The following is a 17,489-nucleotide window of genomic DNA, read 5'->3' on the forward strand; positions in this document are numbered from 1 at the left end:
GAAGAAGTTTGGAACCATCAAAACTCTTCCTGGAGCAGGCCGCCCGTCCAAACTGAGCAATCGGGACAGAGCTCCAGAGTTCCTCTGTGGAGAAGGGAGAACCTTTCAGAAGGACAACCATCTCTGCAGCACTCCACCAATCAGGCCTTTATGGTAGAGTGGCCAGACGGAAGTCACTCCTAGTAAAAGGCACATGACAGCCCACTTGGAGTATGACAAAAGGCACCTAAAGAACTCTCAGACCATGAAAAACAAGATGAAACCAAGATTGAACGCCTGAATGCCAAGTGTCACGTCTGGAGGAAACCTGGCACCATCCCTACGGTGAAGTATGGTGTTGGCAGCATCATGCTGTGGGGATGTTTTTCAGCGGCAGGGACCGGGAGACTAGTCAGGATCGAGGGAAAGATGAACGGAGCAAAGTACAGAGAGATCCTTGATGAAAACCTGCTCCAGAGCGCTCAGGACCTCAGACTGGGACCTCAGACCGAGGGGAAGGTTCACCTTCCAACAGGACAATAACCATAAGCACACAGCCAAGACAACACAGGAGTGGCTTCGGGACAGATTTCAGTTTTCAATTTTTTATCCATTTGCAAAAATTTCTCAAAAGCTATTTTTGCTTTGCCATTATGGGGTATTGTGTGTAGATTAATGATGATTATTTTGTTTTTTATCAATTTTACAATAAATGTGGAAAAGGTCAAGGGATATGAATACTTTCCAAATGCACTGTACATCAGAGTCAGTTGAGAACAACCTGGAAATGTGAAATGTGGCTCAAAGTTTGTACATATTCTAAACAAATACCTTGTGGCACACTATAAGCTTGGGTTTATCACTAGCCACAGTACCACTACATTCTGCAGACCTACAACTCTCCCACACCACATCTCAAAATGTGAGTTTCCTACCACTGTTACTTCTCTTATGCTTTTCCCATGTGTGATGTCAGTGTGAGGATGCAATGTGGGGGGTCATTATAGAGGAACAGCAGTGTGGTTTCTCTCATTTCCTGTTATGAAAGAGAGTCAGAAGTAACAGTTAGTGAATTCAAAGAAGACAGACGTTGAGACGCGATAGAGAGACAATAGGCTGCTAGCTTCATTGAATGTGTTCAGGTTTGTTTTTGCTACTCCTATGATCACACTCACAAGGCTTCATCTGTGGAGGAAATGTTTTGTGATTTTGGTCATGTGTAACGCTCGTCTAAGGGAGGAGACCAAAGCGCAGCGTGGTAAGTGTTCATTTTAAATTTAATAAATAAACTGAACACTGAAACAACAAAAAAACAACAAAGAGAGTGAACGAAACAAACAGTCCTGTCTGGTGCAGACACAAAACAGAAAACAACTACCCACAAACACAGGTGGGAAAAGGCTACCTAAGTATGGTTCTCAATCAGAGACAACGATAGACAGCTGCCTCTGATTGAGAACCACACCCGGCCAAACACATAGAGCTAGACAACAAAGAACACAACATAGAATGCCCACCCCAACTCACGCCCTGACCAACCAAAATAGAGACATAAAGAGGATCTCTAAGGTCAGGGCGTGACAGTACCCCCCCCCCCCCCCCCCCCCCTCCCCCTAAGCCTATAGGGGAGGGTCTGGGTGGGCATCTATCCGCGGTGGCGGCTCTGGTGCGGGACGTGGACCCCGCTCCACCTTAGTCTTGACCCACTTAGGTGGCGCCTCTGGAGCGGGGACCCTTGCCGCTGATCCCGGACTGGGGACCCTCGCAGCGGGCCCCAGACAGGAGGGCGACTCTGGCAGCTCCGGACAGGAGGGCGACTCTGGCAGCTCCGGACAGGAGGGCGACTCTGGCAGCTCCGGACAGGAGGGCGACTCTGGCAGCTCCGGACAGGAGGGCGACTCTGGCAGCTCCGGACAGGAGGGCGACTCTGGCAGCTCCGGACAGGAGGGCGACTCTGGCAGCTCCGGACAGGAGGGCGACTCTGGCAGCTCCGGACTGAAGCCCGTCGCTGGAGGCTCCGGACTAGACGGCGTCGCTGGAGGCTCCGGACTAGAGGGCGTCGCTAGAGGCTCCGGACTAGAGGGTGTCGCTGGAGGCTCCGGACTGAAGGGCGTCGCTGGAGGCTCCGGACTAGAGGGCGACGCTGGAGGTTCCGGACTAGAGGGTGTCGCTGGAGGCTCCGGACTGAAGGGCGTCGCTGGAGGCTCCGGACTGATGGCCTTCGTTGGAGGCCTCGTGCCATAACTCCTCACTGGAGGCTTCGTGCCATGGATCATCACTGGAGGCTTCGTGCCATGGATCATCACTGGAGGCTTCGTGCCATGGACCCTCACTGGAGGCTTCTTACCATGGATCATCACTGGAGGCTTCGTGCCATGGATCATCACTGGAGGCTTTGTGCCATGGATCATCACTGGAGGCTTCGTGCCATGGATCACCACTTGAGTGGAGAGACACACAGGAGGCCTGGCTCTGGGAGAAGGCAGGAGGGTTAGGGCTTAGCACAGGCACAGGACTCACCAGGCTGGGGAGACATGCAGGAGGCCTTGTCCTTAGCCGAGGCACTGGATACACTGGGCCGTGGAGGCGCACTGGAGATCTCAAGCAAAGAGCCTGCACAACCCGTCCTGGCTGGATGGTGACTTTGGCCCTGCACGTGCGGGGCGCAGGCACAGGACGCACTGGGCTGTGCAGACGCACTGGAGACACAGTGCGCAGAGCCGGCGCAGGATATCCTGGGCCGTAGAGATGTACTAGAGGTCTGGAGAGCAAGGCTGGCACACTGCATCCTGGCTCGTTGCCCACTCTAAGAACACGTACTGGAGACACCGTGCGCACCACCGCATAACACGGTGCCTGACCAGTACGACGCTCGCCACGGTAAGCACGGGGAGTTGGCTCAGGTCTCCTACCTGACTCCGCCAATCTCCTCGTGTGCCCCCCCCAAAAAAATTCTGGGGCTGCCTCTCGTGCACATTTCCTCGAGCCAACTCCTCGTAGCGTCGCCTCTCCACTTTAGCTGCCTCCAGCTCCTCTTTAGGACGGCGATACTCTCCCGGCTGTGCACAACTACCCACAACACAGGTGAAAAAAGGCTACCTAAGTATGGTTCTCAATCAGAGACAACTATAGACAGCTGCCTCTGATTGAGAACCACACCCAGCCAAACACATAGAACTAGACAACATAGAACACAACATAGAATGCCCACCCCAATCATGATACATCATGTATCTGCCTCCTGGTGTTTCCTTATGTTGTTAGTGATCCGTCTCTCAGCTTTGAGTCAGCAGGCTTCTTAGCAGGCTTCTCGTACACTACAGCTAGTTTCTGATTATGGCGAAGCTTCACATACATAAAGTAGGACTTCATACCGCAGGTGTTTGAAGGTCAGACTTCATTTCTTTAATTTAATTAATGCCGAAAGTCATGCTTGCTTTCTTAACTTATCTCAGCTCAAAGCTGAATGCACTGCATCCTATTTTGACACACCCATAACCAATCATGCTATCTTTGAAGAACCTGATGGACTAATACTAATGTCTTATTCTGAATCCTGCAGTTAAAGTTCAGCTACCAAAATGGATATACAAAAAGACCTCAGGCGGAGACGACCTCAGATGGAGAGTTATGACCAAAAGCTGGAACAACGGGCAGCAAAACATGAGTTCTTGAGCGATCGCAACAATGTGACGACATGTCGCAGCCCAGGACACAAGCTGGAGGCCGTCTGGAAGAGTGAAATGCAGCATAAAAGACAGATGGAGTTCCACAGAAGGAGACAGTTTGTCCAGGCTGCCACTCCTCAGGCAGATGAAAAGGAGTCAAATAAGGAGACCAAAGTCACAATGAGGACCAACAGGCAGAGAGTGCCTCTTATCCACAGACAGTCCCTTATATCAGCAGAGGAACTGGGGATCACCTGGCCAGACGTACACTCCATCAGGAAGGTAAACACATGACCTGTATGACATAATAATACACATTGCCCGTGTGACATAATGAAAAGATGTATTACAAAGATGTAATATATACATTACCCGTGTGACATAATAATACACATTACCTGTATGACATAATAATACACATTACCTTTATGACATAATAATACACATTACCCATATGACATATTACACATTACCTGTATGACAAAGTAATACACATTACCTGTATGACATAATAATACACATTACCTGTATGACATAATAATACACATTACCCGTATGACATAATAATACACATTACCCGTATGACATAATAATACACATTACCTGTATGACATAATAATACACATTACCTGTATGACAAAGTAATACACATGACCTGTATGACATAATAATACGCATTACCTGTATGACATAATAATACACATTACCCGTATGACATAATAATACACATTACCCGTATGACTGTGTTATTATATGTCTGTTATACACAAATACTGGAATATTCGGTTTTGTCAAACACAAAAAAGGCGTGTCACAGTTGGAAAACTGTTTCATGAGGCATCGTGGATCACCTCACCACCACAAGGGAGAGGAGGGCAAAACAAAACAGGGCAGCATCACTCTGGCTTCTCACAGACATTCTCTCACACTTCACAGAAACCTACACTAAGGAAGTGTATGGATATCAGAGATAGAGGTCAAATACAGAACTCTTATTTTGGTATTTCAATTTCAACATACTTTTTTGGCTTTGAGTTTGTTGGTGAACTTCATTATCTTCCTCTCTCCCTGTCAGTAGTTCAACAGGAGAAGAGTGGCCTAGTAAGCAATCAGCTCCACCAGAGGAATGCTTTCTGTCAGACAGAGTAAGTACAGTAAGCGACTGACCTTTACATGAAGCCACTGATCTGTTGAACTGCTTATCTGTCATGTATAACACTTTGACCTCTGACCCCCACTCCCTATCATTCACAGGCATGGCTATATCACCGTGAATGAGGCAGTAAGTAACTCTGATGTACTAGATCTCTGTACTAGATTTCAATGTATTTTTCTCATTCAAATATGAGCCACAGCAATGAGTCACAGTTTCCATCTACATTATCATTCTGACAAAAGACATCACTATCAGTTGTGTTGCATAGCAACGTACAGTTGATGTTATGATATTTGAACTCTTGTGGGTGTGTGAGACATACATGGTTCACCACCCATAATAACAATATACTGTATATGATGTCCCTCCTTGCTCCACGTTGGGAATATACTTTATGCTTATTGTGAAAACGCCCTCACTCTCTCTCTGTCTCGCTCTCCGTCCTCTATCTAGGACCTCCTTCAACTTGCAGAGTATCTACAGGTGTGGAATCCTGCGCTGCTGACTCCTTAGACTAATGCAAAGAAGCTAACATATTTGAATCTAGAATGATAATCCATATAATTGAGACATGCCTTTTAGTCCGAACCTCAACCTCACTTGTATTATGGTGTATCTCTTTCCATAGGAGGCTCTGTGTCGAGAAGATTCTCTGAAACAGAAGCTGTCTCTACTACAGCACACCACCTCTACTATACTGCTCTCACAGGACAATGTCTGGAAGGTTAGGACCTGGATCTCTTATACACTGATGTGATGTCCACAAATGTCCCTCTACCTTTGCACATCTCTCAATCATACTCATGTATGCACATTGAATTACTGTATTTCTGTACCATACTCTGTTTCATGAAGGGACTGCCATAAAGTTTGGACAGTAGGTTAATGTTCTGGGAAACTGTTGTGTTGTGACATAGGGTCCTTAAGGTGTCTGGTCCATCACTTCTCTAAATTAGGTAATACTGTGTTTGGTTCAGTGATCTAGTTTAAGACAGGCTGTGGTTTCAGAGACGAGTTCACAGCGTTTCCAACATTATTCTACTGGAGGAGCTAGTGGTCTACCCTGCATCGTGTCACTGAGAAGCTGAGAGAGAAACACGAGAAATGTACAGAGAGAAATTAAATGGCACAGGAGGCGTTTGCCACCGTCTACTAGTTGCTATCTGCTTTTCGGTCTTTCTACCTGACTGTCACTATGTTTCCTCTCTCTCACACGTCTCATCTTTCTCTACCCTCACAGATCTGTTGTAAAGAGGACAAGATGAAGGGAAAGACTGGGGCACTAGAGTCACAGCTGAAGATCTGTGGACAGGTGTGTTCAGGAACATCGTCTGTACCTATGACTTACAGTATATGGATGCTCATACAAAATCACCACCAGGCTGAAATCACATAGAGCAATCATAATTTTGCTGACTCGTCCTCTGTTTCTCTCAGAGGCTGTCTAGGGATGGAACCAAGATGCTGCTGCTACAGTCAGAGCAGCAGAGGCAGGAGGTGGAGGAGATGGCTGTAGCCGCACTCCAGAGGGTCACTGACCAGACGAACAAGGCCCAGGACAGGGCTCACAGCCTGGAGGTAAGGGGTCAGACAGGGCTGCATTCTGGATCACACAAAATAGCACTGTGTTCTATTACAGTCAATGATTAATTACATTTATGTGACTCAATTTGAGAAATAAGAGATTCTTAGAGTTTCGAATGAATAAGAAGGGACATCTTAGGAGTTTCACAGCATGTGTATTTTGTGTGTCCCCAGATGGCACTGCAGACAGCACAGGTTCAGTCATCACAGTGGAGAGAGCGCTATGAGGAGGAGAGGATCAAATGCACCCAGATGAGGAAGTCTCTGGTGCAGAACATAGACAATATAAACCTATTACAGAGCCAGCTCGAGGTACACACACTCACACATATATATACATATATATTTACATGTATTTCTGGATTGAATGAGCAAATGACATAACACAATAATATATGCCTATAAAGTATCTAAATATGTCAGATAAGAACCAAAAGCTGTCTTCGGATATCAAACACCATTACAGGTAAGTGTGAAAACAGGTACACATGTCAAAATGGGGGATGGCGAGGTTGCTCTTTGCTGAAACAAACTCCAAATTATGGCTTTAAGTAAATTAAATGGGATTTACTATTTCTTGACAAATCCTGCTTAATCAAATAACTGATGTTTAAAAAGTTATAGATTACTTATCCTAGTAAATAAATTCCCAGCATAGCATACCCATTGACTATACATTAGAATGAGCGAATATCATTACCGATATTATGGTTCTCATTACCGAAATGGACCTGAAAATAACATGATATTGAGAAATGTGTGTTTTAGTAATGAGAGGCCCTTAGTTTAATCTGCAAATAATATGAGACAGACATTATGAGTCAGCAAAAAATTGACCCCATCACTGAAGCCTATTCATGCTACCATGGTTGTAAGGTTATGGTCCTCTGACTTTTTTCCAATTTGGGCTTTTTAGCCATTTCGGTAATGAGAAGGTCAAATGGGGTAACGGGGGTGTTTGAGTATAAGAACCTCATTCTGAAGGCATATAAGGGAAGATATTAAATTATCTTGTGCTCATCTAATAACTACTCCTCTAGATCAGTGGTACCCAAACTGTGGGATGCGCCAAGAGGGGTCGGGAGGGGGCGGCGCACCCCCACAAAAAAACGATGTTGTAATAGCAGAATGCACAAGGTGCAATTTTGAAATTTGGTAGTGCATCATCAGTTTTCCTCTTGTCATTTTATAACCCATGTCAGCTAATGTTTTTTAGCCCACAGATTATGTTACAATGTTTGAGTCACTCAAATATCACATAAATACACATTAGACATGGCAAAATGTATAGAATTGCAAGAGAATTAGCTTTAAAATTGCTAAATGTTCTCTGCACCTCATAACAAAATATGTAGAATTGCAGGAAATAAGCTTTAAAACCTGGAAAAACATTAATTGTGCCCATGGAAATAGACATGGGGGGCGCGGGATATTCCCATTGCCTGATTGAAAATGTTTGGGAACCCCTGCTCTAGATGATTCATCATGGGTGAATTTATAAACTATTTGGAGTTTTTACAGGAACTTGAAAAAGTGTTATGGTGATGACAAATGTTCACAAACACTGTGTTTTTACGTAATAAATATTACAGTTTAATGTTACTATAGTTAAAACTACTATATAATAGTTTAATATTAAAGTTAAATTAGTATAGCCTTTTTATGATTTATGGACACACTTTTTGTGTTTTATTCAAATAAGCTGGGTTTCTCTAAAGTAAAATTGTATAAAATTACACGAGAATTGAATCCGGACACATTTCGGTAATGATAATTTGGAGTGAAAATTTACGAAATTTAGGCGAAAATGTACCATATATTTAAAATAAGACACTGCGCCATAAACTAGGCATCTTAGTCTTTAGAATGTTAGTTGATTTTTGCAGATGCATCATTGTTTTGTAACTCAATTTGCTACTGACATGGTTAAAACTGGTTTCATGAGAATCCCCCACGCACGCACACACACAGCACTGACCTGTTGTTAGAGTGACATAAGATATCTACATACAGTACCATCATGTATTTCCCTGTGCATCCATCCAGGGAGTGATAGGACAGGAGGCCACTCTGAAGAGCCAGCTGCTGCAGCACCAACACACTGAGGCTGAGCTCCACCTCAACATCAGCCTTCTAGAGCACAACCTGCACACCTGCAGGACACAAGACACATGGAGACAGCAGCAGGAAGACACCAAGAAACAGCAGGAGATTGTCAAAGGACGGCAACAGGACTCCATAGGTGTAGTATATTACACACCCACTCGCAGAAAAAAACAGTTGGATTGTGTTACTGTAGTAGTAGGTAAAGGAGTTTCAACTTCTATTTTAACCATGATATTTATTGGTCTATAAATGTGTTAAACTCATCACTAGAGCATCCCTTAGATGAGCAGTTTCATCCAGCTATGTCACACAACAGCAACATGAAGCAAAGCATGATGGAAACCAACATCCATAGGAGAGGTCCGAATATGTCTACAATTCACTTTCTCATCTTAGTCATGTCAAACCCAGAGCACCATCGTAGCATTTATGTAAATGTTTGTCCCCACTGTCTTCATGCTGTATGTCTCCAACATGTTTATTGGCTCTGCTTGATTTTAGTCCTATATTATCTTGATACTGATGGAATCTTTCTTTTTTTCCAACAAGAGACGCTGTTGTCCCTGGTTTATCCTGCTGTCTCTATTCCTGGTAGTCACGGTGGCAGCCATTTTGACGTTGTTATTGGCCGATATCCCCACAAGAAGGAAACAGCTGTGAGACCTTTACCAAGTACTACAAGAACACACAGAAAAGTATCTCTATGACATTACCTCAGCATTGCTATAGGCCCATATGACAAGACCTGGGAACTGGACAACACTCTGAAGAACTTGCTCTGAGGGTTTTGGGAAATATGTTTATTGCATTTTACTTTAATGTTTTCTGTATAGCTCAGTCAACATTATAGCGAAGGATATGTATCATCCATTGAAAATGTAATCTTGAAGTAAATTTGTATTTCTAATGCATTTTATGGTTACTGCATCATGTTCATGCATGCAGTGAGGGAAAAAAGTATTTGATCCCCTGCTGATTTTGTACATTTGCCCACTGACAAAGCAATGATCAGTCTATAATTTTTATGGTAGGTTTAGGTGTCTTTTATACAGGTGTCTTTTATACAGGTAACGAGCTGAGATTAGGAGCACACTCTTAAAGGGAGTGCTCCTAATCTCAGTTTGTCACCTGTATAAAAGACACCTGTCCACAGAAGCAATCAATCAATCAGATTCCAAACTCTCCACCATGGCCAAGACCAAAGAGCTCTCCAAGGATGTCAGGGACAAGATTGTAGACCTACACAAGGCTGGAATGGGCTACAAGACCATCGCCAAGCAGCTTGGTGAGAAGGTGACAACAGTTGGTGCGATTATTCGCAAAATGGAAGAAACACAAAAGAACTGTCAATCTCCCTCGGCCTGGGGCTCCATGCAAGATCTCACCTCGTGGAGTTGCAATGATCATGAGAACGGTGAGGAATCAGCCCAGAACTACACGGGAGGATCTTGTCAATGATCTCAAGGCAGCTGGGACCATAGTCACCAAGAAAACAATTGGTAACACACTACGCCGTGAAGGACTGAAATCCTGCAGCGCCCGCAAGGTCCCCCTGCTCAAGAAAGCACATATACATGCCCGTCTGAAGTTTGCCAATGAACATCTGAATGATTCAGAGGACAACTGGGTGAAAGTGTTGTGGTCAGATGAGACCAAAATGGAGCTCTTTGGCATCAACTCAACTCGCCGTGTTTGGAGGAGGAGGAATGCTGCCTATGACCCCAAGAACTCCATCCCCACCGTCAAACATGGAGATGGAAACATTATGCTTTGGGGGTGTTTTTCTGCTAAGGGGACAGGACAACTTCACCACATCAAAGGGATGATGGACAGGGCCATGTACTGTCAAATCTTGGGTGAGAACCTCCTTCCCTCAGCCAGGGCATTGAAAATGGGTCATGGATGGGTATTCCAGCATGACAATGACCCAAAACACACGGCAAAGGCAACAAAGGAGTGGCTCAAGAAGAAGCACATTAAGGTCCTGGAGTGGCCTAGCCAGTCTCCAGACCTTAATCCCATAGAAAATCTGTGGAGGGAGCTGAAGGTTCGAGTTGCCAAACGTCAGCCTCGAAACCTCAATGACTTGGAGAAGATCTGCAAAAAGGAGTGGGACAAAATCCCTCCTGAGATGTGTGCAAACTTGGTGGCCAACTGACCTCTGTGATTTCCAACAAGGGTTGCGCCACCAAGTACTAAGTCATGTTTTGCAGAGGGGTCAAATACTTATTTCCCTCATTAAAATGCAAATCAATTTATAACATTTTTGACATGCATTTTTCTGGATTTTTGTTGTTGTTATTCTGTCTCTCACTGTTCAAATAAACCTACCATTAAAATTATAGACTGATCATTTCTTTGTCAGTGGGCAAACGTACAAAATCAGCAGGGGATCAAATACTTTTTTCCCTCACTGTACGTGTTTCATCCTTTCATAATAATCAAATACATATGGCCTCAGTATAGTTGACACACAACCACATTTATAACTAGACAGTAAAACTGACATAAAATACCAGTGAATAAAACACTTGCAGGTATAACTTTTTGTCAATTTGAATTAAACCCTTTTTCATTACTGAATATATTTCATTGCTGATTCGCTTCATAATTTTTTAAAAATAAAATAAAAAGATCACTTGCCTAGTTATGGGCATTTTTTTTTTAAATAAAAAATTAAATACAAATCATTAGAACAAAAAAAAATATTGAAAAATGAAATCCTATCTAAGCATTAAGCTCCATTTACTCCCAAAAGTGCAGCGACACCACTTATACTAATTTCATGGACCAAAACAAATGGTTTAAATGCCATAAAATTATAAATGGAGGCTATATATGGTGATAAGGTCTATCAGAAAATAAACAATCCATTTGGTTCACCGAATCATCTACCTTTACCTGATCTTAGTATTAGCATAAACAAACAAGTAAAGGGTATAGGATACTGTTCACATATCTTGCAGGAACAGTTAGAATGGATCTCAGCAGTCATGATGAGATACAAATGTATAATAACCAATAAAAAGGAAAGATAACTATTAAAGTGTGTATCATAAAAGTTCACATAATGGATTAACCACTTGCATGTTGTTTCTCCAAAAGAAAAAATATATATAAATATCTAGCTGTAGCACTCAAACATATTCTTCATGGGTTAAAAAAAGGTAGTAGACAAAATGACATGAACAACAAGGACCAGGACACAGCTTGATCACTGACTGGTATTGTGTAACATGGGGTCAAGGGTTATGCCTGTAACTCATTGACTATGTTCAATGTTGCCTTGCAGCTGACAGGACTTTTGCTCATAATGCCATCCAATGCTCCTCTAGTTCTGTCCATATTGAGGCCACAGGGCTTTACAACTGCAGACAGACACTATCACACCATGTTTTACTGCCTGCCACAGTAGTAGTTAGCAGCATTTACCACAATATATACATGGCTCCTCTCAGAGAACATAATAGCAAAAGAACAGAAAAAGGCTCAATTGAAGCAATCCCTCTCCCTTTTCCTTCGGATTAACACGCCTCTATAAAACATAAGTACTAGCTTGCTGACTACAGGTCCCCACATGACCCAGCAGTAGAGGCAGCAGTAAGGAGACAGTGTCCAGACAGAGCTGTGTATGAGACTGACTGGCCTGGTAGGGCCATGGTGGACTGGGTAGCTTCACTGGGCGTGCAGGGCCTGGGGCAGGCTCGTGCCAGCCCCCAGGGGCAGAGCCTGAGGCCAGCCCTCCTGGCCCTGGTGGGTCTGCAGCAGGCGGTACAGCTGCTTCAGGTGGGTAACGATGTTGTCCTTGATGTCCGGGATGGAGATCTGCAGGCGCACGCTGCCGCTGTCGAAGGAGCGCATGCAGTCACCTGAGAACATCTCAGTGATCATACGTGCTACCACAGGGATGATCTGGAGGGGAGCAGAGGGCCAAAAACAAGTCAGTTACAGTGAAGGAACTCAACAGCAAAACACAAATTTGAAAATAATGAAAAACAAATGTTTCATTAACTTTATATGAATCATTACATGAAACATCTTGATACAAAGAAGGTCTCATACCTGCACCATGATAAGCTTCCTCTCCCTGGGTCTGCTGTCAGGCCACTCCTCTCCAAAGCACAGGTTGATGTCGAACTGAGGAAGACTGGCCGACTGGCCCCTCTGATGGGCTATTACACCTGCACACATCAAACACAAACAATCACAATCATATGAGTCTCACAGCATAGACCGAGGGTATAAAACATTAAGAACACCTTCCTAATATTGAGTTGCCTCCCCCTTTTGCCCTCAGAACAGCCTCAATTCGTCAGGGCATGGACTATACAAGGTGTTGAAAGTGTTCCACAGGGATGCTGGCCCTTGTTGACTCCAATGCTTCCCACAGTTGTGTCAAGTTGGCTGGATGTCCTTTGGGTGGTGGACCATTCTTGATACACACAGGAAACTGTTGAGCATGAAAAAGCCAGCAGCGTTGCAGTTCTTGACACACTCCAACCAGTGTGCCTGGCACCTAATACCATACCCTGTTCAAAGGCACTTAAATATTTTGTCTTGCCCATTTACCCTCTAAATGACACACATACACAATCATTGTCTCAATTGTCTCAAGGCTTAAAAATACTTCTTTAATCTGTCTCCTCCCCTTCATCTACACTGATTGACGTGGTTTTAACAAGTGACATCAATAAGGCTTCATAGCTTTCACCTGGTAAGTCTGTCAGGGAAAGAACAGGTGTTCCTAATGTTTTGTACACTCAGTGCATGCCCTATTATCACACTACCTCCTAAGGGCCCAGCCTAATAGAATATATAAATATCGATAAGCAAGAAGCTTTGAGAAGAGTGGTATAAAACATTGTTGCTGTAGGAAGGTTAGAGTCTATCTATGCTAAAATGGTCAGTAGGATCGGAGTCAGTACTTACCGCTGAGAAACGACTCCAGACAGAACAGCTTAACCTTCCTCTGCCTCTCTATGAGGTTGGGTGCATTGGGGTTGGGTGCACAGGGGCCTGACCAGTACACCTTGCACTGGCAGAGGCGGACGGCATAGATGTCATGGCCACTGACCTCCAGGATGAGGCCTCGGTCCATGACGTCCAGCAGGCGGTTGGTGAAGACCCTCTGCTTGTCGTTGGCGATGTGCTCGGTAGAGGGGAACCTCAGCTGCTCCAGGCTGATAGGGCCAAACAGCTCCTCCTGGTTGACCATGGGGCCCAGGTCCCCGTAAAACAGCCTGCAGCCCTGGGGATTACTGACGGTCATGGCTGGACACACCTCCTTACCCCGGTACTGGAACTGCACCTCCAGGTCTGTCACTGAGGGAGAAAGAGAGAGAGACAAAGAAACACAAGAAGATTCAATAAGAGAGGTACTCTCATTAGTTAGTCTGTATTGGTAAACTCCTGTAATACTATATACAATCAATGTATGCAGTCCTATATTTATCTAATGGAGGAGTTTGTGTGTAGTAGTGTACTCACTGGGCAAGGAGCTGATCCACATCTCTGGTGAGGCGAACATCATGTCAGGCATGTGAGGGGAAGGCATGTCAAGTGGAGGAGGGGGCGCCATCTCCTCAGGGGAGGGCTGCATCTCCACATCCAAAGGCTCCTCTTTTGGCCACAGCTTAACCTCCTCTTTGGGCCACACTTTAACTGATGGGGGGTGGAGGGGCGATACTGACCCCGGAGGAGACCACATTAGAGTGGGGCTGGTGCCTGGTCGTTACAGGGGAAAACAAAGCATGATTAGATGACATGACAAAAACAATACAGGGATATTGATATCAAAACAGGGGGTAAGTCAGACAAAAGGGCACTAGGCAGTTGTTTTTGGACCAGGCAAACTGGAAAACATTATCTGGATGCTAGATCTGAACTGTTGTGTGGTTTAGGACAAATGACATGGTAAACATCACAGAAAAACAGTATTAGTGAGGGACAAATGAGAGAGATAAGCGATAATTGACATGACTAACCATTGGATGTTGGATAAGGAGGAAGGGGCTCTGGAGTATCTGGTTCATCTTCATCACAGTCATTCGGCGTCCAGGACCCAGAGTCTGAGGATCCTGATGTGAGAGAGATGAAGAGAAAATGAAAAGAGAGCAAGGGATTCCAAATCCCAAACTAAGCTTATTGCTGCTACCATTGGCCCTCATTGTAAATAATAATTTGCTCTTAACTGACTTGCCTAGTTAAATAACATGTTTTTTAAAAATGCATAAAATTGACAAACATCATTGTTGTTAAACTGTACTTTAAAAAAAAAGTAAAGTCAATTAAAGTCAAAATTTTGGACACAACTACTCATTCAAAGGTTTTTCTTTATTATTTTCTACATTGTAGAATAATAGTGAAGACATTAAAAGTATGAAATAACACATATGGAATCATGTAGTAACCAAAAAAAGTGTTAAACAAATCAAAATCTATTTTATATTTGAGATTCTTCAAAGTAGCCACCCTTTGCATTCTATCAAGGAGCTTCATGAGGTAGCAGAGGTAACTTTGCGACTTCCTTTCTTGTGGCGGTCCTCATGAGAGCCAGTTTCACCATAGGGCTTGATGGTTTTTGCTACTGCACTTGAAGAAACTTTCAAAAGTTCTTGACATTTTCCGTATTGACTGACCTTCATGTCTTAAAGTAATGATGGACTGTCGTTTGTCTTTGCTTATTTGAGCTGTTCTAGCCATAATATGGACTTGGGTCTTTTACCAAATAGGGCTATCTTCTGTATAACAACCATACCTTGTCACAACACAACTGATTGGCTCAAACGCATTAAGAAGGAAATAAATTCCAGAAACAAACTTTTAAGAAGGCACACCTGTTAATTGAAATGCATTCCAGGTGACTACCTCATGAAGCTGGTTGAGAGAATGCCAAAAGTGTGCAAAGCTGTCATCAAGGCAAAAGGGTGGCTACTTTGAAGAATGTCAAATCTAAAATATATTTTGATTTGTTTAACACTTTTTAGGTTACTACATGATTCCATATGTGTTATTTCATAGTTTTGATGTCTTCACTATTATTCTACAATGTATAAAATAGTATAAATATGAGTAGATGTGTCCAAACTTTTGACTGGTACTGTATTTGTATGTCATCCATGGACATTTACCTGGGTTACTGAGGGGCTGTGGGATGTCACAGACATCGTAGATCTTCAGGGGGTTCATGGGGACTTCTTTGGTGCCATCGTAGACAAGGTTGAACTCTCTGCTCTTGTTGAGGGCACAGCGGAGCTGGGCTTTCCACTTGGCAGGGTCAGGGTCATCAATACCCTCCTGGAACTTTCCCGTCTCCACTGCCCAGGCCTGATACAAGGAGAGAAGGGACAGATGAAGAATACATTTTTAAGTCATATTTTACTTTTTTATTTTATTCTGAGCAGTAGATCTCAGCCTGCATTTTGACTCAGAAAGTGATCTCAGCTCAGAAAAGGTTGGTGACCACTGACCTACATGTATTGTTTCACAAGCTGTAACAGATATCTGCTTTACTAACCTTAAAGATGGTGTTCTCTTCCTCATGCTGGGGGGTGTGACGCGTAGCGTGTTTCCAGGGAACCCTGAAGCGCTTGTTGTCCCGATCGATCCACACCAGACCTGGGTAGAGCCCACTGTCCACCTGGGCCACTAGCCAGGGCTTGAGCCGAACACGCCGCGGGGTCACCGCCATGCTTACAGTCTGGGGAGGGGGCCACTATGGGAGGGTTAGATATCTACTATCCATATGGTATACTTCTATGGATATCCTGACCAAGATATTTCAAAACGTAAACAGTTCTAATAAAAGCACTGCACTAAGAAAACAGTGAGCTGTATGGGCATGATGTAGCTGGCACATCTTGATTTAGGCAGGCACGCACATGATGACCAAGATTACATGGCTGTCAAGATTCCAAACAGACTTGGGCCACTAAGTACATAATTATGGTTGGTTTTATGATACACCTGGTGTATCTGCAGGACATGTTTCACAGGTCTGTTGAGTATGGAAATAAAGCCATGTCCAATGTTGCTACATTAATTTACCCCAAAATCATAACCATAAAATGACATGTTCCCCACCAAGCAATGACTTTACTGACTTTTGTTGTGATAAACCTTTGACTTTTGTTGATGCTTAGTTGCAACCAACCCCTCGCTCGCTCTTACTGTAAATTTGAGCAACATATGAAAGACCAGTAAATAGGCTACTTTTCACGGATAAATTTTTAGTAATGATTTCTAATAACCACCTAGTTACGATTTTTAAACTATTTCAAGGTTGCAAAGTAACTAAATGTAGGCGACCGCTGCGAAACGTACCTGCAGTTGAATGTGACCAGGAAGTAGGCTACTTTCTATCCGGGAGAAAGTAGAACCTCAATCAATTTCAGGGAAATATTATTCTCCAAAACGTTGGAATTTGTATGTCCTTAGCAACCCAGGTAAAAGTAGACTGTATGACTCACGTATACTTCTTATCATGCGAGAACAATTCTGATAATCTTGTCCCATCAGTTCAGGCCACCCCTTTTCGACTCCCTTCCCGAAACTCAGGTAGAGCTGTGACGTCACAGACGTTTCATTCTTGGCACCCGGCACACCTTTCCAGCTTGTGAAAAAACTCCAGCTTACTTTCGGTGAAGCCTTCTTGTGACCATGATGACCAAATGACTCACAATATTTGTTAGAATAATAAATAAATAATAATAAATTAGCCATATAAAAACCATGAAGACTATTATGCTGTAAAATGCTGTAATTATGTTTGTTTTCATAAGCAATTTGAAATAAGCAGTTTGGAGCGCAGTCAGTCATTTTATTATAGCCTAATTAAAATATGTTAATTTAGCACACGCTGTGCGTCTTTTACGCATTTACACTGTCATTGTAACAAGTACATTATGATAATTTCTACTATACATACTTGTTAATGGTGCAGTCACACCCAGAAACTGCCCACGGGCCTTTTCCCAATGTGTGCGTGCGAGAACTCT

General features: G+C 43.6%; 2 protein-coding genes across 3 annotated transcripts; one reads left to right on the forward strand and one right to left on the reverse strand.

Moving 5' to 3' along the window:
- The first annotated feature begins 3,560 nt into the window (after window positions 1-3,560).
- On the forward strand, window positions 3,561-9,521 carry LOC120021080 (TRAF3-interacting JNK-activating modulator-like). Its single transcript, XM_038964727.1, has 7 exons — window positions 3,561-3,929; window positions 5,432-5,527; window positions 6,044-6,115; window positions 6,241-6,381; window positions 6,562-6,699; window positions 8,434-8,629; window positions 9,043-9,521. The coding sequence occupies exons 1-7, from the start codon at window positions 3,561-3,563 to the stop codon at window positions 9,198-9,200; spliced, it is 1,170 nt and encodes a 389-aa protein (XP_038820655.1). The 3' UTR covers window positions 9,201-9,521.
- A 1,433-nt stretch (window positions 9,522-10,954) lies between these two features.
- LOC120061127 (interferon regulatory factor 6-like) lies at window positions 10,955-17,056 on the reverse strand. 2 transcript variants are annotated; one of them, XM_039010699.1, is made up of 8 exons: window positions 16,816-17,056; window positions 16,010-16,192; window positions 15,624-15,819; window positions 14,478-14,570; window positions 13,981-14,217; window positions 13,423-13,815; window positions 12,556-12,674; window positions 10,955-12,405 (listed from the first exon to the last, which is right to left on the reverse strand). In XM_039010699.1, the coding sequence occupies exons 2-8, from the start codon at window positions 16,181-16,183 to the stop codon at window positions 12,169-12,171; spliced, it is 1,449 nt and encodes a 482-aa protein (XP_038866627.1). In that variant the 5' UTR covers window positions 16,184-16,192; window positions 16,816-17,056; the 3' UTR covers window positions 10,955-12,168. The 2 variants fall into 2 exon arrangements, with proteins under 2 accessions (XP_038866627.1, XP_038866618.1); XM_039010690.1 differs by having other exon boundaries at window positions 16,010-16,207; window positions 16,816-17,055.
- Window positions 17,057-17,489: the final 433 nt, after the last annotated feature.

The sequence above is a fragment of the Salvelinus namaycush genome, chromosome 2 (genome assembly GCF_016432855.1).
Source record: "Salvelinus namaycush isolate Seneca chromosome 2, SaNama_1.0, whole genome shotgun sequence".
Lineage (NCBI taxonomy): Eukaryota > Metazoa > Chordata > Actinopteri > Salmoniformes > Salmonidae > Salvelinus > Salvelinus namaycush.